The sequence below is a fragment of the Leuresthes tenuis genome, unplaced genomic scaffold (genome assembly GCF_036924035.1).
Source record: "Leuresthes tenuis unplaced genomic scaffold, fLeuTen1.0.hap1 SCAF_6, whole genome shotgun sequence".
NCBI lineage: Eukaryota > Metazoa > Chordata > Actinopteri > Atheriniformes > Atherinopsidae > Leuresthes > Leuresthes tenuis.
Window position 1 is genome coordinate 14,837,712 of NW_027325360.1, and position 26,191 is coordinate 14,863,902.

Genomic DNA, 26,191 nt, shown 5'->3' on the forward strand with positions numbered 1-26,191 from the left:
TCCACTGTAAGTTGTTCTTTTAGACACTGAATTTACACAGACAATTGTTCATGCAGTAGTCTGGACAAGTACACAAAGAAAAAAAATACACACAACACCACAGAAAACCTTTCAGGCTTTCTTCCGTTCTGTCCATATGATTCTGGCAGCTGTTTCGAGACGTCAACTCCAGAATTCAGAACCTCCCTACCTTTGTGTGGAGACACCCATTACAACAGCAGCATTTTCTTAAAAATATATGTGCTTGTGCTCAGTTTCCTTGTGTTACTGCACTCAATCTGTCTTGGCTGAGACACGAGGTAGAATTGACAGTGAAGCATCTTAGGAATAAAACTTCTCCTGACTTGTCTTAACAAGTAGAAAGGAAAGACGAGTGGCTGCTGGGCTTGTGTTTGGTGTTACCCAAAACAGTTTAAACAACTTGTGTTTTTATTTGGTCACCACAATGAATTTCCGAATGGGCTCCTTGTGACAGCAGGTAATAGCTAAAAGAAGTCAGCTGTCTCCAAATCTTATGCATATTCATATTTGTTTGCTTCACTCATTTCTGTTATCACTCTTCACCCCTCCTTTGTCTCTCTGGCTCGCTCATTTTTCTCACAAACAACACATATTCTCCTGTACTGCCACTCTTAGGCTGATCCAAGGACATCAGTGGCAGTTCGTCACTTTCAATCAGCATCCGGTGTCCACTGTGCTCTGGTCACCCTGAATATAACTTGTTGGTCAGGACATGTGTGTTCACTCACAAATGACATGACCTTCCAGCTAAAACAAATCGCTGACATCAGTCAGTCCACAGCAGAAGTCTTCAGATACTTAAATATTTATGAGTTCACAAGAGTAAAGGCTGTTATCACAAGGCTTGAGAATAATATCTAGTTGGTGCTCCTGCCTTTGTTGAATGTTAAAACAAAAGCAAAACGCCTAAATTTTGGGGAATATGCTTGTCGGGCCATCTCAGAGGGAAAGTGCTCTATTACTCAGGGGAGAAGTTTATGTTACTTAACCAGAGCATGACCTGGGTTTTGTTCTATTGTTTCACAGCTTGCAAAAGTGGCAACTTGTATGTATAAAAGACTAATCAGATGGTGCATGCTTTCACTGGGCCTAACCATTGATATTCCAGTGCTTAGCTAAATTCTTGTTAAACACAACGCCTTATTATCTGTATTACTGCATTAGTCATTGAAGCACCTTCGACAGAGCGAGACAAGCAGTGCATCTGTTCTTCTGTTGTTAGTGCAAAATAAAGGCTTCACAGGTCTATGATATTTAAATCCAACACTAAACACCTCCCACATAAAAAAAAGCATATCTCATTAAATGTCAGACAGTTTTTAATGAGAGGCAATTATGGATGATGAGCACAGCCACTATTTTCTGTTAAATTATCTTTGCATGAAAATGGCTCACATATTTACTTAGTTAACTTAGACAGTCTGTCTGAGGCAAGAGAAAAAATAACCTGTAACATCAAATGAAGGAAAAACTAGATGAAAGTGTTCTTGTAACTGGCTGTTCATATAGCAAACATCGTAGCTAAGTGCTGCAGTGCATGTAGAGGGACATGTTCTTTCGTGCTTGTATTTCATATTGGTATTTGTTACAATTATATGATAACTTTGAACTTTGAACATGCTTGGAATCTTTCTAACTATTTTCAAAATACACTTGAAAGTATACAACCTGATCAAATTCTGCAACATCAATCACATATTCAATCTAGTCAAGAAATTCCAACTTATCTAAATTTGAAAAAAATTGTCCATCAAAATTATTCTGGAATGTCCTCTCCTCTCCTTAAGCCCATCCATTCATTGTCTATACATGCTCAATCCAATTCAGAGTTGTGGGTGGGCTCAAGGCAAGGTACACCCCGGACAGGTCGCTAGTCCATCACAGGGCCTCACAGAGACACGCACTCTCACTCTTAGGATCAATTAAGAACCACCAAATTACCTAAAATTACTGTTTTTAAACAGTTCAGGAACCCTGGTGAGGCAACAGTGCTAATCATCACAGCACTGTGCAGCCCATAACACCTTAAATGCACAGGAAAAAACAATAATAAATCATATAATAATAAGAAATGGGAAAAAAACACAAGGAAAATACAATCACATACGCAAAACAGACACACAGGGCTATTAGAGGAAATAACTCAGAAGGAGCGAAATGGAGAGGAAAGAATATTTGAAGCAGGGTAAATTAATGGCGTTCATCTCTCCTGTTTACTCATCCCCACTTGTCTCTTTTCTCTTTTCCTCCTTTTGACTGCCTCTCTTCTTCCTCCACACCCCACCCCCTCCATCCCTTACCACAATCTTCCTTTGCCTGAAGGTGAGGGAGACATGCCGAATAAAGATTCATCTTAATCTGCTAAGACAGAAAATAGCAGGAAAATAGGGATATTTTTTTCCCCGTTGCACACTTCACTCTTTCCATGGTTAGAACTAGATTTAGTTTTAATCTACCTCTCATTTATTTTTCTTACTTTCCTCTTGAAATCACATTTATAATTTGTTTTACTAACGTCAAGCCCATACCTCCACCTCCAGCTTCTTCCTCTGTGCCTCATCTTATACAACTTCTCTAACCTCACCTTTTCCTGTCGCCTTGCTTAAGCTGTTACATTCAGGTCCAGTGTTGTTTCTCCGACTTAATCTTCTTTAACAATAGCTTGGCTGGCTATTGGCTTATTTACATTTTCATTGTAAACCAGCTGTATGTGTACATTTACTAAATTCATAACTTCAAATGCATTATAAAAATGTGCTCTTAATTTGCATCTTGTTCATCCATAAATGCGTCTCAGAATGAAATACCAAACAATATCAAACAGATTGCTGTAATATTGAAAAGACAAGTAGATGCCCACAGGATAAATTATTTCTGAGTGTGTTGAATCAAAACATTACAGGTGCACAGAGAATAAATTCAAATCACTTTTTGACTTTACATTTAGGAGCGGGCAGTTATCTTTTAGCACCATGGACAGCGACAAACTTCTCCTCTGATGAGATTCTGTGTATAATTTTTTTTCAGATTACTTGTTTAGTCCAAAAATAATCAAGCGACAATAAAAATGGAGAGTAAAGAAAGCCTGACAAAAATTAAACAATAATGTGGGTCTCTGGGTTGAAGGTATTGCATTTTTGCTGCAGCATCACCATCTATTTTTTTCAATCTATTGTTGGTCATACAGCCACAGTTAGTAAATCTGGGATCTGTCATGATAAAAAAAATGATCAACCTTTGTATTTATACAGTGTTCGTAGTGTAATGACATAATTACAACAATTTTCACAGTTTCTTTAAATTGGGTGCTACCAAGTCAAAGATGTTCCAAAAACATTATCTTAACATCTGTATGACCACAAATCTGGGCTTCTATGTAAAATGTCTTGCATTTGTGCCATTCTGCCACAATTCAAATGGTGTATTTTGAGAACCATGGTGATCCCTTTTTCCTGTTGACAATTACAGTTTTGAGTTCAATGTCATGGCATCTGTCAAGTTAGCCATTGGCATTTGGTACATTTCTGCCTCCCTCAAGGCAACACTTGCTCAAGAAATACTTCACATCTCCTGCTAAATTATGATCAGCATTTGGTAGCACGGTGTCACACTCCATAATAAGATGGAGACCATGGGAAAGATTTGGTGGGAAAACAATGTGACACGCATAATGTCACATTGTTGAGTTTTAGTTCTTTGAGTGTGAACCATATTAAACGTTCAATTTGGCTCACAATTCAGGAAAAGTTGTGCAATGCATGTTTGACGTGGTTGATTTCAACAACTGATATTAGGAAGTCTTGATAGAATAGTGGACTGTGAGCATATAGTAACATCTGAACACAGCCAAACAACAGGATGGTAGTCTGTAATCCCAGAAGTAGTGGTTTTATTTATGTCCAAGTGTTCAGATGTTGTGTTGTGCAAAAGGAAGACCTGCATCCTCTCAGATAAAGAAGATTAAATAAAAAAAACGACAATGGTATATCCCCTGGCCTGAGACTGCCCTAAAGTGCCTGGTGGCTGAGATACCACACTTCATAAGTTTGGCTTCCTTTCTGGTACTACATCATTTTGATTTAAACCACCACGTAATGTACCTCCAGCAAATAGATAACAGCACCATTTCACTATTATAAATAAAGGGGAAAAAAAGTAAAATGTCTCCCGTTACCATGACAAATGAAGTTGTACGGAAAATATGACAATACGAAAAAGTATTGTGGTTACAAAAACATTTTTAAAAAACACACAAAACTCTGTGGCAGGTGCCGCAAGAAGCCCTAAGAAGACACTTTGAAAGGAAGTGATGAAGAAGGGATGAAGTGTATGAGCAAGAAATGGGACAAGAAAGAACATCAGATCGTATTTTACTGCAGGAGAGAGCTCAGAAAAAAAAAGGATGACAGATAAATGTAGTCAGCTTCACTTCTTCAAAATTCAAGAAAAGAATACAATAATGATCATTTCTTCCTCTGCTCTGTGTAGGCTGCAAATGAAACGAGAATATAATAAATAACAATGTATACCAGTGTGAGGATGACAATAAACTTAGTGCAGCTCAGTTTGGGGGTGGAAGTGAGTGTGAGATTGTCAGCATGGGGGTGTGAGTCTGGGAGGATGTTTGTGACTGAAGGGGGGAGGGGGCTTCGAAGGGGGGAGAGGGCTTTAATATATGCGTTATATCAATTATCAGCGTATCAAAGATGAAAATGAGCCACTGTTTAAAACCAACACAGAAATAAGTTATTCTCAAGGAAAAATGTTTGGCCAGTTTTTAGCAAATTTCATGCCAAAGTCAAAGAAAATTAGCAGCTCTTCAAAAGTTTTTCTAAATGTCAAATTGTTTTTAAGACAGTGATGTTGCATCCCACAACTGTAGGGGAAGGCAAAAATAGCCACATTCTCTAGTGATGCTTTAAGATTTTTCCCAGACCATGGGGCCAAATAAAATCTCTTTGAAAATAAAAATGATTCTGAGCCAGTACTCAGAAAAATAATATAATGGAAAACAACCTGTTCTGCAATGTGAACATAGTAGAGCAAGATTAAATAAGAGATCAAATAAGATAACCTTCATATTATAGATCAGGTAGTCAGACGAATTTACTACCATTACTCCCACAAGGTAACAAACTATAGGAAGAGTTCCCTCAGATTTGTATATACCTCTGTTATATTTCATGAAAAAGGAGTTGTAGTGAAAACATGTCATTCTGACTTGGATTTATTAAAGAACCTCTGTCAAGAATGGTATTCTCAAGAATTTGTTTATTGCAATGTCCATTATTTGATAGCTAATCCTTTCTACATTCACATTTCTGCACATAGAGGAATCTCAGAAGAAGAAACCCCATGTTATACGCTGACAGTCATGCAGCCTGACTTTTTGCACATGTGAGTGTTCTGGGGGCTTGCTTGCATTCCCAATTGACTGTAGCTATTTGAGTTTGTTATTTGAGTTTGTTACATTAAGCCATCAAATAAAAAAATAAAAAGTCTCTCCATTATTCAAAACAAATACTGAAGAGAAATGTTTTTCACACGATAACAAGACTGTGAGAAGCCTTCAGAGGTCCAGAGCGACCCTAAAGTCACTTTTATGTATTTTATCGTGTGATGAGACAAGAGATGGTAATTGAAGGTGACCTCAATCTCATGCTGCAGTTTGTCGGCCATTGAATCTCGTAAAGAGGGAAATGTTTCTGCCTCTCTTACAAACGAAAGAGAATATGTACTGATGAGGGAAAGAAGACTGTGAGTATGTGGCTATGTTTAGGAGTGAAATTATTGTGACTCTCTTCTGACCTGTACTGCAGTCTCAAGCTTATGTATGAGATCTATCATTATTAGATGTCTCTCTTGCTTTCCTGCTCGCTTCTTCTCACATAGCCTCTTCTTATCTCTTCATTTATCCACAACCCTGTTTTATTGCACCTTCTCTTAAGTTTTTTCTTCTCTGAAGTCGTTTAATGATGTCACAGATAGCTAACAAGGCTATTACACTTGACGGACATGTGGCCTATATATAAGAGATCTGTGGAGTTTGGTATGCCTGTAGATGCATAGAGAGAGCAGTATAAGCTCTTGTGTGAGGCTAATGGAGCAGAAAGCTAATTTTAACACTGTGTAGAGGTAATAATTATGACAGATCTTTGGTATTGGGTATCGTATATCATTGTATATCATTATACTCGACAACTGTGGGCACACGTGTGCAGTAAGATCGGTATAAATGTCATGACATGGGATAGGGGATTCATAAAATAGCAGTCTGGACAAAGGGAGGGAGAACATGAAAAAAAGGGGTAAAGAAAAAAGAGGTACTTGGAATATCTTAATTAAGGTGAGATAGGAAAACAAACCAAAAAAAAGAGCTTGACTGCGTGCCTGTCATTAATGAGGACTCTCAGCAGGGATAATAGGGCTCAAAGAGGAGACAAAACCGAGAGGGAAGATAGAATAGAAAGCTTAGGTTAAGTGGTATTCTCAATAGAATTCAGAGTAAATTACATTATTGCTGGAGAAGGCATATGCTGTTGATAGAGTGGTCAGAGGAGCTGTGAATTAAGATATTCATATTGTGATGCTGACTTTTATGATATGAAATCTAAAATAGGTGACAGAACATGATGTTCATTAAATAACAGTTAAGTATACGTATTGTTTATTTATGTAATTCTTTAAAACATGTCAGGTGAAACGTAAACACAACACGTGCACAGGCTACAATCTGAACAATGCACTGAATATAAGAACTGCAATAGAACAAATCTATAGGGTAAGCATTCTATCACATCGTCACATGGACTATTAAATACATCCCAAAGCTGATGTGCTGTACTACTGGGCAGAACACTCCAATTAGAGACATCTCCAATATCATTTTACAAGTAAACACATAAAAAAAAGGTTTCAACAAATGACGACTTTTGTGTTTGATAAAAAATTATATCGATCCTGTCCACATAAAAATGAGGAACTTTGTCTTCGATCAGTAAACATGAAATAAAACTGCTGCATGCTCCTTCATTTCATGGCTTTTGTTATTGCTCTTCGATTACCATTCATAAAACAACCTGAAAAAAAAAAAAATCAGTGTTTGTCTTTTTATGATTACTTTTTGGACCAGTCTGCTGAGTAAAAAACAAAAAGTTAAGATTATAGCTGCAGCAGAATACCAGAGACATGTGTGCACGGTAGCTAGCTGCTTGTGGGTTGCAGGTCTATATTTTTACAAACCCTATGATGCAAAGCACTGATGCCACACAAAATTGTCTTGTTGTCTTCCTCTAGTTTCTGCAGTCATTTTTTTGCCGCGCCAACAGCACTTTTAGCTGAAAATAGTTCATCTTTTGGAGCATGGCAGAGTTTGTTCATGTTACTTGTCTCTCACTGATCAATCAAGATCTGAAACAGGGCAGGACTTGCAGTATCAGCACTTTAAACACTGTCAACTGATCCAGGCTGTCGCTGAAGTTTGTAGCCTGGCAACAAAAAACCCTTGAAAGAAGCTCTCTGAAAATGTCTCTGGCAATTTCCTTGGGTGCAGTTGACACAACTGTGTTTAGAGACAAATGTTTCAAATTGTTAGTTAAACTAATTAGTGTTTCTTTTTTTGCATCAGGGCTTAACCAATATGTTATTATGTTACTGGTGTGTTGAAAGACTACATGAAATGTTACTTATTGACTCAGTCTATGCCAGTCCTAATAAGATTTTTGACGTTTTAACTCGAACACTTACATGCACCAACGTCAGCTTTACTTTCCTCAACAATAACAACATGAGAATATTATTATAATATCTGACTTATGATTTTAGATGACTCACAGCTTTATCTGCAGGGAGCAATTATCCACCATCACTGCATGATGGTGACTCATACAACTCCCATAACACTCAAATGACCAAGGACTTACATTTTTAATGTTAAATCTGTATACATAAATTAAAATAACTAATCTGGGATGGCAGACACAGTGTCATTTCATGATGATGAATGTAGCCTGAGGTTTTCATCAACATTCAGCCTATGGATAAATAATTTTACTTAGATAAGATGCTATTGCACATCATGACATGGTTACCATTATTTTCAATGTCTTCTACCTTTTTCTGGAAATCAAGTCAGGCAAAACTTTGTGTGATTTTCTTCCCAGTGGTGATGCTGTCAAATGTCACTTGTTCTCAGTAACCCTTTCCCTAACTCGATGTAATGTACACTACCACACTTTTATTGTGATACTCACAGCAGCCACCATTCAGGGAAAATTAGTTGGAAAGCTTAACTCTGCTAAAAAGGAAAGTTTCCAGACAGGTCCTGCAAGGGGAATATCAGCCTCTCATGAATTTAATTGAATTCCAATGACCGACCAGCCTATGTATTCAGAGAGACTGTGGCAGGAATACTGTATAACAAGTGCGTTTAGTCCCTCAGATGTAATTCTGGTCACTGATTAGGGAATTGTGCCTTAATGTAATTATAGTGCGCTTTAAAGATTAATTTGGTCTGTGATGACATGTTGTGTTATGTTAGTGTCTCACCACATAATTCATAATCATAACTCACTTTTATCTGTAAAAAAGGTTCCCCCGGGTATGGAGGGTCTTTTTATCAAACCTTTTTTTTGTGTTATTCGTAGTGTATGGGTGTGCATCCAAAACATAGCAGTAATTTATTTTTACATGAATGTGTAAGGAATTTGAAAACTGAGTCTCTAATGTCCTTAACAAAATCATATATGTCCAAAAACAATAACTAGAATATGTAAATCAATGGGCCTACAAATAATTTTCCGGTATAAAACTACGATTATGGCATTGGTCATTAAATATAGAGTTTTGTAACAAAAAACTGCAGACAGCCAGTAAAACACAAATACAGACAAACAAACACTCAGTAAATATACAAACCGTGTGCTCGTGGCTATGAGAGGCAGGAAGGCCTGTTAAAATCCATTATCTCCGTATCACTACAAAATACAACTTGAACATGGCTGTAATTTATCAGGCAACAATGATGGGAAGCGAGCTGCTGGGCTCATATTGCATCGATAGTAACGTGTATCCAAACACCACAGAGAAAAGAAAGAGCAACCACACATAGGTAAAGAAAGATTGCAAGGAAGAAAAAAAACTGCCTTTTTGCACATTTTGTTTTCCAAACCAACTGGCTACATCAATATTTCTAACAGATCAAATGATGATGATAATGACACTTTATTGTCAGATGAATCTGAAATTCTGATGGCAAAAGAATTTCATTTTCATCTGACAATACTATCATCATTATCACTGTTTACTCTGTTGGGATTATTGATGTAATAATGATGACAGTTGGCTAGTTCAGAAAAGAAAAGGATAAAGAATCCAGAAGTAAACCAAGAAAAGCACAGCAGCTGGATCGTTGGTTCCTACACACACATAGTAATTTTTAAACAGAACAAATTTAGTTCAAATTTGAGAGGAAATCAGTTGAACAGCAGTTGCTGTGGAATTTCCTGATGAAGCCAGAATTAAACAATTCTTCAGTCACTTCCTCTCTTGCAAATGAGACCCTGGGTCTCAATGAGATTTTACCTGTATAAATAAAAGTTAATAAAAATAAATAAATAAAATAAGCAAAACCCTCTTAATATTTGACTAGAAGCTCCCCACAGTAGTACGCTACACAGGGGTTCTGTTTTAACTACCTACCCTGCTTCTTTTTCTTCTTTAAATAAAAAAATAAAACATAGATAACAAAAAAAAAACTACTTACCCTGCTGACTCCTCGTCCCCTGTCTTCACCATACATTGTTCCCAGGATTTCAAAGAAGATATTGGGATTAGTGCCGTTGTCCGTGAATTCCAAGAAGCTGGTGAGGCCGCTCACCCCGAACTGCAAGGACAACATAAAAGGTCCTCATATTGCTGGTTCTTTTTACCGTTATTCTCATTTGGTGAATTTTTGTCAAGGAACTGTGGTCATCAAAGGTAATTTTCACAAGTCTAATATATCAGTTGTCAATAATGGTGCAAGGAGATTTTGCTACTGTGTAATAGACCTCATTAAAATTTCTCACTGTCACGGTAAACTGCCCAACCTCCGTGAAAAGGTTGCTTCACCCTTTTAAGTACAAATACTGAACAGTTCAAATATATTTGCAAGGACATAGTGAGATGTAGGATTTTGGAAGTGTGCACATGAATGCACATTTGCACTTTTCTCTGTACGGAGGAAAAAAAAACTGAATTCACTTAAAACTGAGCAGTCTGGTCAGTTTCCCTGCACCAATTAGGAAGATAAGTTAAGTCAAATTAAAAAAAGAAATGGAGAAAAATGTCTATTCTCAACCTGTACATGTTTTCTCGCAAAGATGTGCACTCCTGTTTAAGAGTAATCACATGAACACTTCATTATGTTACTGAAGTGAACATAGCATTCACGTGCTCTTACATGATGTGATAAATAATGTTGTAAAGTTGGGGAAAATTGGATTTTTATTAATTTATTCACACAGACAGTATCAGTTTATGTTTTGGGAGAACAAGAATAAACATACCCTAAGAATACTAATAACATATTCAAAAGCATTAAACACCGGTTGTTAGAGCAGCTTTATTAGATGTCGACCTAAATTCTACAATAGTGACATACTTTCCCTTTCCGACAGGCAGACAGCTCTGTAACACACATGTATATGGGTGAATGCGCCTTTACTATAACTTGCGTGCATCATAATAATAAGCAAAAAATGACAGCATTAGTATGAGATGAGATGAGATGAGATGAGATGAGACGACTGCAGATGCGCACATGGACACAAAAGTGCGTTTTCATTTGCCTCCTTGTAAGCTCGGGAAAGGTGAGCCTACTCAGATACTGCTTATTGCATTTGATGATAATTAGGTTGATTAATGTCGTAGGCTCATTTTTGGAATAATGTAATTGAAACAATATTTTTTTCTGTTGTAACTGCACCTTTTGTAAAGGGTTAGCCATTAGGCTGGAGAGAGTGAGTGAAAGGCAGAGAGGCTCAGAAGTTGTTGTTTTTTTTAGACTTGAAAGCCTCTTAATATTGAGATGAAAAAGAGGCGGTCTGTGTTTCACGATAAGTGCAATAATAAATCTGCAAGAGTTAAGCTACAACTTGGAAACAGCCTCATGGACCCTGGCTCTGGATCTTGGTAACAGTAAAACAACAGTTTTACCTGCTGCATTTTATTCCCCACTTTAAATTTGTCAATGAAGACCACATAACATCAACTGAGCTCCTCATCAGCAGCAGAAAATTAGTATTTATCATCACCATAATGGCCCCACATAGCAAACACTGATTAAACACTCTGGCACGCACAGTAAGTAAAGAACACTGATGATAGACAGCAAAATGGATCTGATGCCAGGCTGCTGAACTCAACTCTATGACCGCTTCGGGCGCTCTAAAACTGCTCTATTGAAACAGTCATCAGGGCTGCTTTAACAGCTCGAGCTGGCTGATGAAAGTGTTTCTAAACCCCAGACTGAACTCAAGGTGAGACGCAGAGATAGATATGAAAGCCATGGTGCCACATTTATTATTGTGTGACACTAATCCTAAATTAGCATTTCCCTTGACTTCATTCAAGCAAAGTGCGAACCTTGGAGTAGTTTTTTTTTTTCCTTTTTCTTTTTCTTTATTGATATCAAAACAGCAGACTTTGTTCCAATTGAAGCAAACTGTGCTAAAGGTTTTTAAAGGCATGCGTGCCTTTGAATCCATTATGGCATGGGTCATAAAGTCTGCTAACATACATAACTGAAATACTGAACACAAATTTGTTTCCCCATGTGAAAATGAAAATGAAACCATGAAAAAATGACTTATTTAGAGCCTCCTCCATGTCACTCTGCATCTCCAGAGTGGAATTCAGTTATATCAGTTGAAAAAGCTAATTAAGAAAGCTAACTGAAACGTCTTGAAAAGGGTTTTTCCAAAGTCAAATATTTAAAATGAAACGGGTAAAAGCGACCATCTATCAAATGCCGCCCCAATTCTGTACCTTATCTCTTCCTGAAATGCACATCACATACATCAAAAGGTTATTGCATTTTAAAATGTGTGTATTCTTCTCTTCTAAATACACATGGAATCAAAGTCACATTGGAGCCCTGAAGGAGACTTGTCACCAGAGATGTAAAGCCTCTTTGTTTTACGACTGCTCCGACAGCTTCTCTAGTAATCAGAAGACTGAGTAAGAGTGACTCTTTGTTTGCATTATTGACCTGCAGAGCAGTAGCAGCATTTCTTTGACATCAAGCACTGCTATATTGTATGCTACCAATTACATCCAAAGTATAATAAATATCAATTACTGTTGTCGTCATTTTAGTTTAACTTTTGCACATTCTGCTTCAATCCTCCGTTCGGCCACTCGCTCGCTCACTTAGGGAATGAAGTCCTTACTATCAACCACCTAACCCTATTATACCAGTCCCAGTCACCACACTTCCTCTTCCTCATTCCCAAATCATTCTCTTAAACATTTCCGCCTGCTCTCTGCCACATCATCTTGCTTAGAGCTCCTTTAAAATGAGCCTGGCCTTCACAGAATCAATCTCTCACAAAAACTGCACAAGGCATTCTGTCATTCTTGACCTTCACTTGCTCTTATTTTATGCAAATTTGGTTAATGATAAAAAATGTGGCTGCAGGTTTGGAGATACAAAACATAGTAGTTTTTCACCAACTATAAAACCACTGAGTATCGTGGTAAGCACCTCCTCACCAGACTTAAAAAAAAACAATTAAATTTTGGCTAAAACAATTACATTTATAGAGACCTTTTTGTTGAATTGGATTCACAGGGACTTAAACTATCCACATTATACTAGCATGGACTACATGCAATTTAGTTTTAACCTATTTATCTTCTTTTGTCCCCAAAAAACAGTTTTTTATGTCTGCAATGAAAGTTAATGCCTTGAATTTCTTTCCTTTGAATTTGACTATAAAATGCATATAGAATTTGTCCAAACGCTTTTCACCAGAATTCAGCTAAAACTGAGGAAAAGCAGAGATTTAATTTACAATTAAGAATGTTACATTTGACCTGTGGATTTCTTAAGACCAAAAATATCCCATGCAATACGTGTTAAAGTATTCGAATTTCACTCAGGAACTTTGCTTGGTAGGGTAGCCATCCACCTCTGTGTCAGTACGTGTGTGTGCGCATCTGTTTGTGTGTCCAGGTGGATGAATCAGGATGGCCAAGTATGCATTATGCTTGCATACTTGGTTGAACATCTTATGTAAAGATTTGAAAGGAAAAAGCATATGTATCTTTTTTTTTGCAATTTTATACCTTTTTGATGGTATCCAGCATGCTCTTGCCTCCTTGCCATGGTTTGGAATTCTTTCTGATGCAGCTCAAACTGGCCATGCTGTGCCACTTCCTGTCCTCCAATTTTCTGTGAAAGGTGTTGGCCAGCAGCAACACAGTGTCATAGATGTAGCGGTTGGTGATCTACAAACAAAGAAGGAAAAATGAAACAACAATGTTTTGTGTGAGACTTTAAAAACTGGACTATAATGAGGCACAATTTAAAAACTGTATCTGTCTTCGTGATGAAAAGAATGTACGACTGCTGTTTCTAACACAGCATCAGAATTTGGCCATTCTTCTTCTGGTGTGCTGTAGAGTAGTAAAGAGTTCAGAAAAAAGAAGAGCGACTACAGTAAACTTCACTAAACAAAGAAGTAATGACGACATGTAAAATTCAACTGTTTCATAACGGTTATATCTAGCACAAATAAACACGTTAACATCACCACACAGCCCTGTGTAAACCACTTTGTGTCCAAAGGTAGCAGCTCAACATCCTGAGAGACACCAGAGAAATTCAAGCAGAAGTTGATTTTTCTTATCACACACTTCAAGCAGGTTAGTAGATGTAACCAACAGAGAGAACTTTGGTAGGTGGCTCTTTTTTGTTTTTAGTGAAAACAGCGTTTCAGTCACTTTAGTTATTTTTGTTGGTTATAAAGTTGGGAAAGATGAAACAAAAAGTAGCAGATGAGATATAATATGGAGAAATGAGCCAAGGCTTTTCATGCTGAAATGTTACTAACGTTAAATGCTCTACTTACAGACGATTCTGTCTGCTTTGATCAAAAGACTTTGCAGATTCCCTTTCTGTCTCTATATTCTTGTCTCACCATAAAACATCAGTTGGAGGTATGTTTTCTGTCCCTGCAGTGCCTTTTATAGGTAATTTCAGCTTCAAAATGTAATTTACTTTAGTATGAATTGTACACTTTTGCACACTCATATCTAAACATACACAAAAAGAAGCAAAGCTATAAGAATGCCATTACTTCAAATGTATTGATCATTGACACAACCAAGGAGGATAGAGAGGGAGAAGTGAGACAAAGAGAGTTCATTCAGTCTGTAATCGATCGTTGTGTGATCTGCCAAGCGTCTTGTCTCCATGTTAATGAGAAGAGAGCAAACAGATTGACTACATTAGCCATTATTCTCCGCACTCTCACACAAAGACAAAAGCAGGTTGTGTGTACTCATTCACAATAACCCACAGAGGAACATTATTACATCAAAGAAGCTAAAAATCTTAATAATGCTGCATTTCATTGATCAAAAAGTGGCTAGCAGTGCTTTTACTGTATTTGGTACATGCACTCATTGGCATTTCGCTTTCAGAATACACCATTCCACTGTGGCAGCAACTCTGATCATATTGAGTCCTTTTAAAAAAAAAGAAATCCACAAAAAAGTTTTTTGAGAGATCTTTCTGCACCAGTTTAATTATTGTTATGCTTCTTCAGTGGATTCTCTTTGCACTTCTGACCTTTTTAAAATCTATTATGACTAGTTTCCATGCCAACACAAAAGCTGTTTACAAACTGCAGCACCTTATTGGGCTTTCCAAATGCCAACAACTGGCCAAAAAATTACCTCAATACCCTGATGAGTTGAACAGGTAATGCCGTAGATGTTAGGTAGGAACAACACAGTAAGAGAGACAGAACAAGAGTATAAGGTGTGGGAAATTATAAAACAAGTACCTTGATCCCCATAGGAAATGCAAGCTCGCTAGTAAATAAAACTTACAAGCTTGGAGTGCTCCTGAGGACATAACAGGAGTATTATGTGTTTCAGTGAGACACGGCAACAGGAGCATATAACGGATCCCAGCATTTCTCTATTTGGCTTTCGATGACTCTACTAAGAGTTTACCTGTGTTTATCTAGCAGCAGTATAGATCTTACTCATGTTGCTGCTGACATTGTCTGTGACTTCGCCAGCTCAGTCGCTGCCAGGATACAAACAACATCCCATCAAATGAATGGTGATCTCTGGAGATTTCACTCACGTTTTGCTCTCTGCTACACTTCAAGCTTTCAAACAGTTTGTCAACTGCTCCGCCACAGAAAGTAAAACATGTCCATCCTCTGCCCATTTTCCATTTAAAAAATCTCACAACACACCATAGACTATTTACCCGATATTAACCTGTCACCAGACGGACTTTGAAAAAGTGGTCTCAGGAAGGTGAAGGAAATTTGGATGGGGATGGGGATGCTTTGAGTCCACAGACTGGAATGCACTCTGCGATCCACACAGAGATGACATCAATGTGTGTATAAGAGACCACATTAAATTCTATGTGAAGAGCATCATCCCCACAAGGACAGTGAAGCGTGTCCTCAATAACATGCCTTGAATCCAGGTGATCTCAAAAAGCTGCAGAACATAAAGAAAGCCTTTAGTGAGGAACTTCAGAGGACATTCCCTTTTTATCTATCTAGTAATTAAACATTGCTACTAACCTTAATTCTGATCTTAAAACGTGTTCATCAAAGATGTATTCATCTCCACTTCCACAGATTTTATTTAATTGTAGTTATTCAGCATCTTAAGCACGATAACTCTTATCATTCCTCCATGCCAGCCAAGCACAAAAATGGTGACTGAATATTGTTAATTGAGCTGCAGACCCTCAAGTTAGAGGCCAACCAACTCTCTCTTTTGAGCCCCAGATTTCTTAAAAGGTAAGATGGCTGCTTTATAATGTTTGAGAAAATATCTGAGTGCATTATTGAATAATGTCAATGTGCTGCACACTATTATAGCAAAAGACACTATACCATGGCAGTTATGCATGAGTATGTGTGTATTTCAATCAGAACAATGCTCTCTTCGTGCATATCCAGGGGCATGGCCATGTGCATCTAGATCTAAGTGCTTGGATGCTGCACTCTACAATTTCTATCGTTTTTACTTGAATTTGATATTTTGTGCCTTGATTTAATATTCAGTAACAAATACTCTACATTATGTTGTGAAAGTATAAAAGATTACATGACTGTAGCAGAGGTATTTGTGTTCAGGGGCTTGATAGTTCCTCCTCATTAGAACTGGGCCAAAGGGATAACTACATCAGGATGTAACTTGAACTGATAGACTGTCTTATTCTTTATACATAAGATGCAAAACATCTAACCATCTATTCTCGGGGCAACAGAGGCATTCTGGACATTTGCAGTGTCACTGTGTCTCAACAGTGTTAGCTTACCGTTTGCTTTCTGTTGCTTGTTATATTGTTATATATAAATATACATACAACATATATATAATAATAGTAATAGTTAAAATTAATAGTTTTGTGAGAATCAAAGAAAAGAGAAAGAGTATATCTTACCTACCTTTTTCTCCCTTCATTACTAAATATCTTTGCTGTCAGGCTTGTTTTTTTAAAATATTTTTTTAAAGATTTTCAATTGCTGTCTTTATCTTTGATTTTCTCATTCTGCAGTTGTATCTATTCTTTTTCTCTGAAAATGAAAGTGTAAATCTGTTGATCTGTGAGGATCAGCATGAATTCAGCACTCTGATCGAGAATTACACGTGTGTGTGTGTGTGTGTGTGTGTGTGTGCGTGTATATGTGTGTGTGCTTGCGTGGTCAGTCTGAGTTGATGTGCTTCAGTGCAGTGTGAAATTGGGCTTCTGGGCCACTCTCTGACCTGAGAGCTGAGCTGAGCTGATCTGCAACCTCGCTCTTTCCCTCTCTTTTTCATCCCTCATTTCCTCATTCTCTTTCAAATTCAACCACTCATTCACCCATACACAATTGCATACAGTACACACATGGAAAATTAAAATGTACATGTATACAACATATTTCAACCATGTATACGCAGTGGTTCTGGAGTTTGTCAGATGCACTAAAACAGATTGACCTTGACTGAAACAGATAACACTCTAATGCTCAATTGTACAGCATTTTCTCAGCCTTCCACAGTAAAATGAACTCAAATGACTGCACTTTACCTCACAAATAATAACTGCATTGGAAGGGCTTCATTATTGATTATTACAGTTGGGAAGATCTTGATTAATTTTAGCACACAAGTCTAAACATCTTTATTAATTTCATAAAAAGAAAAAAACACAAACATGAAAAATGCTAGGTCTAGCCATACCTTCTGACTTACGTCTGCTAACTTCTACATCTTCGAGTTTGGCAGGAAGATATATCACATAAACATTGGGACTGCTTTTCTGTTGTCAGTGTATTTCCATCTTTCATCAAATATGTTCCTCCGGGGTATTGGGCATCCACATAAATCAACAGCACATTAACTAAAATTCATATTTTAGTCTTGACACATAAATACGACTGCTTCCTTTTCTCCAGTCTATTTGATGGCAGTGGGGTGACTCACATACACACAAAAATACTTCTGGGCCTCAAGACATTTAGCAAAAGAAAAAAAGCATGGGCCAACTTCTGAAATTGATAAATGTTTGTGGTAATAAGCCGAACTGAAAGCGGACCTGATTTAATAGGAAGTTTTTGGATCAGGAGATGTACTGGAATGTCAAAAAAACCAACCAAAATAATGAAAACAGGAGACCTTTAAAAAGAAGGCTTAAAAGATGCAAGAAAAGCTTTTAAATGTTACTGCTTGGAATAATAATGGTGTGAACTGCAATTTATTTATCAAAGCGAAATGTTTTGGTACGATTCATTTCAAAATCCAGATCAAGATACTGGGATGCAGTTTCAGCGCATTTATAACATAATTGCAATGGGGAAAACTTATCAATACTGTCTCTGACAGATTTTCACTCCATAACTGTACAATGTGAGTGGCAACTACACAATATTTTACAAACTACACAGGTATACCTGTACACTTTATTTCATTTCAATGTCCCTGCATTCAACTGCAGTTTATGATGTCTACTTCTGCAGGCATTTTCAAACATTTGCTCATTACTGATACCAAAGTTAAAGGTGGTTTTGTACAGTACTAAAATGGTTTCAGAAGATATTCGGACTCTTTAACTTTCTGTTCATTCTGGGTAGTAAATGATAATTCAAACGGATGTTATTTTTCTGATGAATCAAAACTAAAATGTTCATAAGGGCAAAAATGAAGACAACTGTGAGGGACTCTTGTTTTCTTTTTTTTTTGTTGTTTAAATGGATTAAATATCAGAAACTAAAACCTTCCTTTACTCCGACCATAACTCCCATATTTTCTAGAAACTCCTTTCTTTCCCTGTGGTCAGTCTATCCAATTATTCTTCCCAAATTGTGTCAGGCAGGATGACAAGCATCTGTGAACTGCCATCAATGCCAGGTTGCTACGAAGTGAGCAGGTTTCTTCAAATTCCACCACAGTATGATGTTGTCACATCATTATTGATATCTTTTGCCTCATCAGACCAAATAATCTTTTCCCTTGTGCTCTCGGGGTCTTTTAAATGCTATTTGATGAATTATCTGTCTTGTCTCTTGCTTCAGTTAGTGGCTCTGGTCTATCGACTCTAAAGACCTAATAGATGGAGTGCTGCTGAAATGGTTCTCCCTCTGGCACGTTTCCTCATCTATGCAGAAGTCCACTAAAGCTTTGTAACAGTGACTGTAAAGGTCTTATTAATCTCCATGGCCAAGGGCCTACTTGCTATGCACACTATGTACTTGGGCACACTCTTTAGCTTTGAAAATTGTTTTACACCCTTGCGCTGATCTATGCCTTTTTGCGTTTTACTGTTTAAATCTACAGCGAGTTTTTGCACTTCATGGCTCAATATATGTCTTAACATTAATCATAAACTTGGACTTTTTATGGAGCATTTATTCAAGCTATTCACTTTACAGGTGAAGCCCAAAATTCTTCACTCACTTTGTGGATATTTAAGACAAATTAAACACAGTGGCAAACAGTTGTTTGTAATGACATCATATTTCAAAGGTGTGGGCAATAAAGAGACCACTGAGTGGTGTGGAGTGACACGTTATTATTGGCAAAGTTTACCTGCAATGGAAATGGAAACTGATTGGGAATATTCCCGGATGTCTACATTGGTCTAAAGAAAACTAAAATCTATTTTTCTGCTCATTCCTTCCGTTTACTAAATGTAAGGGGACAAAATGTCAAGAATGAAGCCACTCCCCTTTATTATTTCGCAAGCACTGATTTTTATCGAGTAAGACGAAAAGAAAAAAAACAGTTGACCACTCTATTGTGGGTGTAATGTGGATGTAAAGTCCAATTGTCATCAACTATATTTCATCTCCACTTTTATTATTATCAATATAGGGAAGGAAGTTCATGTAAAGGGTAGCTATGGCTCAGAAGGAGGACCAGTCACTCACCAATATGAAAACGTTAATGGTCTGATCATCATCTATCCTGTTTAAAGTATTCTTATCACAGCTTTGGAATTCCCAGATCACCGTCATTCTTTACAAATCGCCAAACCAACTCACCTCCAGCTGCTGGGCTTTGGCGTTTTTAGGGTCACAGACGGAAGTGTTAATCCTGTGGTTGTGTTTGACACAGCGTTGAGTTGTGTTCTGGGGCATTGGGAACATCTGGCGTATCACCGTCAGCCGTCCGATTGACTTCATGACTAACTCTTGCAAGTCATAGTCTGAGATCTCCTGAAAGTGTGTAAAGAGGGAAAGACAGATGGTGGGAAGAAGAGCAGAGAGAACAGGAGTTCAGGAAAAGTGGAGTATAAATTAATAATATTAGTCAAACTAGAAGGGAAAATATCCAGAACACAAGAAAAGCAAAATACAAAGAAAAGTAACTACAACCACAAAAATATATAGCGATAATGCATCATAAAATTCCTAAATAAATTCATAAATAATTCTAATTCATGAACATATGAAAAATACACTTTCAGTTGTTCAAGCCTTATACTATGATCTTTACATTTTCAGCTATCAACACACAAAGGAGCAAACGGCTGTCGACTTCATGTGCAAACATAGTTCTGGATAGAGGGGGAGTGGATGGTAAAGATTATGCACGTTTGTGTTTGAGTATGTGCATGCAACTGTTATGTGCATACGTATTTGCACGTACTCGTCCTTGAAAAACTCTAGGGGAGGAATCGTTGCTAATTTTAGCCCTAGGACACAGTCTCTTCCTCCTGCTCTCCATTCATGGATCTCCATCCATTCTCCGAGCAGAGGGTCATATGGTGACGAGATGAGAACTGACATTTATCGTCCCCGGTGGAGGTAACACTGCCACCAACCGAGACAGCCTTTGCCTTCTTTGTGTATGTGTGCAGAGATTGTATGTGTTTGTGTGATCTTGGGTGTCTTGTGTGCACCTGTCAGCTTGTGTGTAAATCGGTGTGTATGTGTCTTTATTAGATTGTTTTTAAGCCCTCTGATCATGCAAAAACCTTTCGCTACCCTTTTATTTGCACATGGCAGACCACTTGACAGGATGGATATGACTGTGGATTCCAGACCATGCACATACATAAACAAGCCATCACACACCCTTCCCATTAGTGATGGGGTAATATTATAGGTATCACACCTCATTGACTAATCTCAGTGGATTTTAATTGAACGCAATTAACATTCATTAAGACCTGTGAGTCAAAATGGGATGATCAATGATGATGAGCAATAATTTTCTACAGACATTATTGGCATAGCTGGTGTGATCTGTAGTAATTAGACTGATCTATACGGTTTGCTATGCATACATTTACATATTCTTCTGAAAACAAACTGTTGTTATTGATTGTTCATTGAGTTGATAACTATTTTGTGTTTCTACACTTCCTCTGCTCTGAAACAGTCGTAAAACACAGGGCAAAATTAATACTCTGTATCTAGAGTGGATTTTAGTTATTTATACAAGTTTAAAACAGAATAAAATGGTATTTGTGCTTTGAAGAAAACTGAAATAACACGTTTAACCTTGAGCACTTGAAAGCACATATCTAGCACATATCTACTTCCTAAACAGTCCAAGTAAGAAACCTCTTTGCAGTCTTTTTGGTATTAAAATATGGTGAAAATCTTAAGCAGTTGTCTTTGTAAAAACCCTGACGGGGACTACATAACAAAGCCAACAAAAACAAAAAGATGCAGAAGATGCAGGACCAAAAGAAAATGCTGAAAACTGCTAAAAAGACTGATCTGTGTGCCAAAGGAGAATTAGGATTCACAGCAGGCATTCAAGGGCAAGCAAAGAAAGATCAGCAGGCAAAAATTATCCAGAGTGCTTCACTCAAAGGATCAAACTCAACAAATACAGATGCAGCACTGCACAGGAATGCAAAAGACCAACACTCGTAAACATAAACTTAACAGGAAACTATCATTTTGAGGTTTGTCCTCTAAACAGGCATCTACTATTGTCAGGTTCTATTTGCCTTTTTGTCTGTATTATCCTGGGGACAAACTAAACAGTCATCACCCAGTATGACTTTCAGTGCCCTCAAAGTTGTTAGCCATTTAACAGATAAGACAAAATGAATGTGACACACAGATATATTCACGATGGAGAGAGAAAACACACTAGATGACACACATTCACATGTACAGGTCTTAAACTAAACCCTAACCCTACTACCGAAGTTGTGGTTTGTAGGCACCCTAAACAAAAGAAAAAAAAACATAGAATAAAAAAGGTATGAGTAAGAGATAAGCTAGGACAATGGGAGTTATACAGAGAGAATCACCATCCACATTTGTGAATAGTTTGTTTGTGATTATGTGTTTATGTTGTAACATTTTGTAGACGTGGATGTTTCACATGAGAAAAATGCCTCTGGGAAGTCTGTCTAACATGATTAGGTATTTTAAAAGTACTGCTTTGCAGCAGTGTCCAGAGAGGAGTGTCTCACCAATCCAGTGATGTTAGGAAATGTATCATTAGACTCAAGGAATCCTCCCATTTTCACTACTCATTGCTATCACCTAATACTGCAGATGGTAAACTTTGGCTTCCGTTTAAAGTTGATGGGTACACACAGAAATGGTATAGTTTTTCATCAAGATGCAGTGGATTAAGATGAAAAAGTAGTGCAATTCAAACTTAACCAACTATCTTTGTTGTCTTAACCTCACCAGGAGACTGTGCTCTAACCGGTCTAAGCAGTCTATATTTCTAAAGGCAGCCAAAGAGCAACAGAAACAGCAAGTGAAACTGAACATCACAAGCAAATGAATGAAAATAAGGAAGTAAAAAAAACCCTTCCTATATAAATAAACACTCCAAAATATCGTTTAAATGTTTGCTGTCAGCTTCTGGTATTGCTAACACCAATGGACACATTATGTATTTTTGTTTCTCAGAGGCTTTGACAAAATAACAATATCAAATAATATGGAAATGAGCAAAATGTTTAGCTTCATGACCAGTCGATTTAAGAAGGAATTTTTGCCAATGGACAGAATGATGGAATTGATAGTTTCAATCCAAGAATTGCAGTCAGCATCTTACCTGCAGTTGACAGAGGTCAAAGTGTTTTGTTTGGAGAATAAGATGATTTCCTGATGGACAAGCTAAAGCTAAAAGCTACGCAGAGAAGAGTAGCCAAATGGTCAAAATGTAAAATAACTCAGACAACAATTATTATTATTCTAGACTGGGTTGGCATGACATGGTCAGAATCACCACAGGGTGTTGCAAACCAGGATGTTGCTACAGGACGTTCTAAAGTTGAGATAGTGTTAACAAATGCCTGATGTAGAAGTGACACTGGGAACATCGGCAATTTAACTCTCACTTCGTTTTAGAAATGACTCTTCTGAGTAGCTTTTAGCTTTAGCCACCGAAAGCTTTTGATTCTCCAAACTAAAAGTGCTCTGACAGTTGTCTACAGCAGGTAAGACCCCATCTACTCACTACCCCTCTAAAACAGCGAGATATCTCTTCAATGATTTACCTTCTAGATAATTTACCTGGTTTAACTTTTTAGATTGTAATCATCCTCTCTTAAATGTGTAGTTTGTCATCTATTCATGACCGTATGGTTATTCCTGATTTGCACCTAGAAAGCTCAACTGTGGCATATATATTATCAATTTGTACTTATGTACGGGAATCTTGAGACACCTCACAATTCCATTCGATTACAATTTGGAGTACAGTGGTGTGATTATAAAATAATTATCATGTCTTTCTCCTATTTAGAAGTCTTTTTTAAATAACATGTGAATACTTGGGACTTTCAAAGCAAATTTATATTATATTTGGTGCAATAAATTAATTTCCAATGTCTTTTTGAAAGAATAGAAGACTTGACCAGCTAAGTGAAAGCGTACATTTGCCAACACATTTCCCAGCCCTGCAAAGAACCCACAGGAACAGAATAGTGTGCGTTGTAGTAAACTAATACAGATGTCTGCTTCATTTCTACCAACTATTTAAAAAAATAGAAAATAAAAAATAGAATTCTAAATAAGAAGTCTAACCATAATCCTCCAATTATGTGCAATAACGAAAATAACCTCTCATTCTGCACACCATAACCCATTTGGAGGACATAAGAGGGTATCAGCCAGCCATCTGTGATAAAGTGCACAGTTACACACCACATGAATCCAGGTCTCCGGCTATGGGTCAATAAAATGTCTGTGTAATAGGACGTTTTATCTCGGCTCCAAAGCGCCCAACATATAGCAAAAGCCCTGGTTCTGAGACTAAATACGAACACATGTCCTGACAATCAAAGTCGAGTTTGTAATATGCGTTGTCCTTTCCAAGTTCTGTGAAAGCTTCGAGTGATTCCGCCCAATAGAGCTCTGGTTGGCAGCAACTACAGTCAGATGATTTTCATTGTTCCCTGACTGGAAACGTGTTATGTGGTTTGTCGTGTTTTTCATGTTTCCAAAAGCCATATGCTGGCTTTCAATGCAAACGGTGCCAGTCAGATTGTGTAGCCTACACACTTTCCAAGCACTTCACTTACACTTTTCAAAGTGCCTCCTGCTAACGGTCAACATTATTTCATCAAGAGATATAGAAAACGATCAATTCTTAAATCTCCCATCTGCATGTTGATGCAGCTATGATTTGATTATTTTCCATGCACCTTTTTGTATTTGTGATGGGACATTATTTCATAAACAACTGTGTCTCTGTGAGGTTTTAATGGGCACTTGACAACTATGGCAGTGACAAAAAAAATCATACAAGTACTGATGAGTCTACCTGCCAATAATGAAAGCATGGGTACAGAGATTTAACTTTCCTAAATCAAATAGAAAAAAAAACTATTCAGAGATAGTGTGCTTGTTAAATGTGTTTTTTGGTTCAAATATATAGTTTGAAGAATAAAAAAACAACTCAAATGCTCAGCAGTTTCTTACAATTTCCCTTTTAGCGTGATTTTGGGTTTCTGTCAGTAACAAGTAACATAAAGGTAAGAAAAAGTACAAACAAGAAAATGTAAAAAGAAAAACAACCAAATAAGGAAGAACATGGAAGCAGATGTGGATTTGAAAGGTGTCACACATAAGAAGTACTTTCAACAGTTGCAGCAAAGCCTCTCAGTGACAAAAGCAGCCGTACAGTACACGTCTGCAACCAGGCTGAAATACAAAATTTGCACAACTATTAAAGCGTATTCCCCCTACGAGTACTCCGCACAGATCATCCGAATAATTAGAGGAGTTCAGGCTAAAGATACTTCAGTGTAATGAATGACCAACATATGTATTGTACAGTTTGAATGAGCTTTCATTAACCTTTAATTAATCAAATACATACAAAGCATGAAAATCCCAATGATTTTAGTGTCATGGTGTTTATAGAATATTATCCCATGATGTGCTGTGCTAAAATCATTTTCATTGCATGTCATTATGATGCATTTGTTTCTGTATAAGAGAAAGTTCCAGGAAAATGAACAAAACGACAACAAGCGTGCATGACAACAGGGAGGATTCAAAATAATGGTGGGACAGAAAATGAAAGTCTGCAAAGAGATTCAAAATGAAGTCAATAGTGGATTTAAGCTCAAAACTTAAGAGAGTGACAGGGAGCAGGAAAAGCCGTAAGCATCTCTTATCATTTCTTGTCCTCATACTCATCATTCTCTGCTCCTTAAAAGAGTGAAGGGGATGGGTGAAGGAAGGATGATCAATTATGAGCTGTGAACTCCCTCTCAGTGGTGCTGTCTCACTGTTGGCTGTAGATAAAACTGAGTTATGACAACCACACAGTATCCTCTCATCCATATTAATCCATAGGAAAAGAGACCACTTACAAATGCAGATACCCATTCTCCAAAGAACTAGTACAGAGAGACATCTAATATGACAAAATACCGTAACCATTCATCATAGAATTCAGCATAGAATTTGCATGCACATGGATGCTACTTTGACGCTTGCAACCTCCTTAAACTTTTTGCGACCCAGGCACAGCCCCTCAATAAGGCAAACAGCACTTTCCTACAGTCGTCGTCTCGTCCCGCAGGACCTCAGTGTTCCTAACAAACAGTTGTTTTGGCAGGGCTTAAAGGACATGGCAAAGAGTCTGAGGAGTTCACCTGACTTAAGACTCCCCAGATACAAAAAATGGTCAACCCAAATTCACAAAACTCGGACTGATCCAAGCTATTTCTCAGCACATAGGGGACCTACTCAATATAAGGTGGCCAGTCAGAGAGTTATGACTGATTGGTCTATATGTAATCAGTCTTTTCAAAGAGGTGTCTTTTACAGAATAATATGAAACAAGCAAATATCATCGATACAATGTATCTAAAAAAAAACAAAAAAGCCCAACATGGACAACCATCGGCCAGTGTGCCTTCACCAGTTTTCTAAAATATTTGATAAAATATTTGTTGGATTACTTTATTGCTTGATATAAAACATTGAGAGAACGTCGAAAC

The 26,191-nt window shown here is 37.4% G+C and overlaps 1 protein-coding gene across 2 annotated transcripts in view; it reads right to left on the reverse strand.

Moving 5' to 3' along the window:
* The window catches only part of grid2 (glutamate receptor, ionotropic, delta 2), a 456,461-nt gene that overhangs the window by 132,133 nt on the left and 298,137 nt on the right, over positions 1 to 26,191 (reverse strand). For both annotated transcript variants that reach the window (XM_072387763.1, XM_072387764.1), the window contains exons 6-8: positions 19,794 to 19,967; positions 13,351 to 13,512; positions 9,785 to 9,904 (exon numbers count right to left, since the gene is read on the reverse strand). In XM_072387763.1, coding sequence (XP_072243864.1) covers positions 9,785 to 9,904; positions 13,351 to 13,512; positions 19,794 to 19,967 — 456 coding nt within the window. The remainder of the gene's footprint in view (positions 1 to 9,784; positions 9,905 to 13,350; positions 13,513 to 19,793; positions 19,968 to 26,191) is intronic.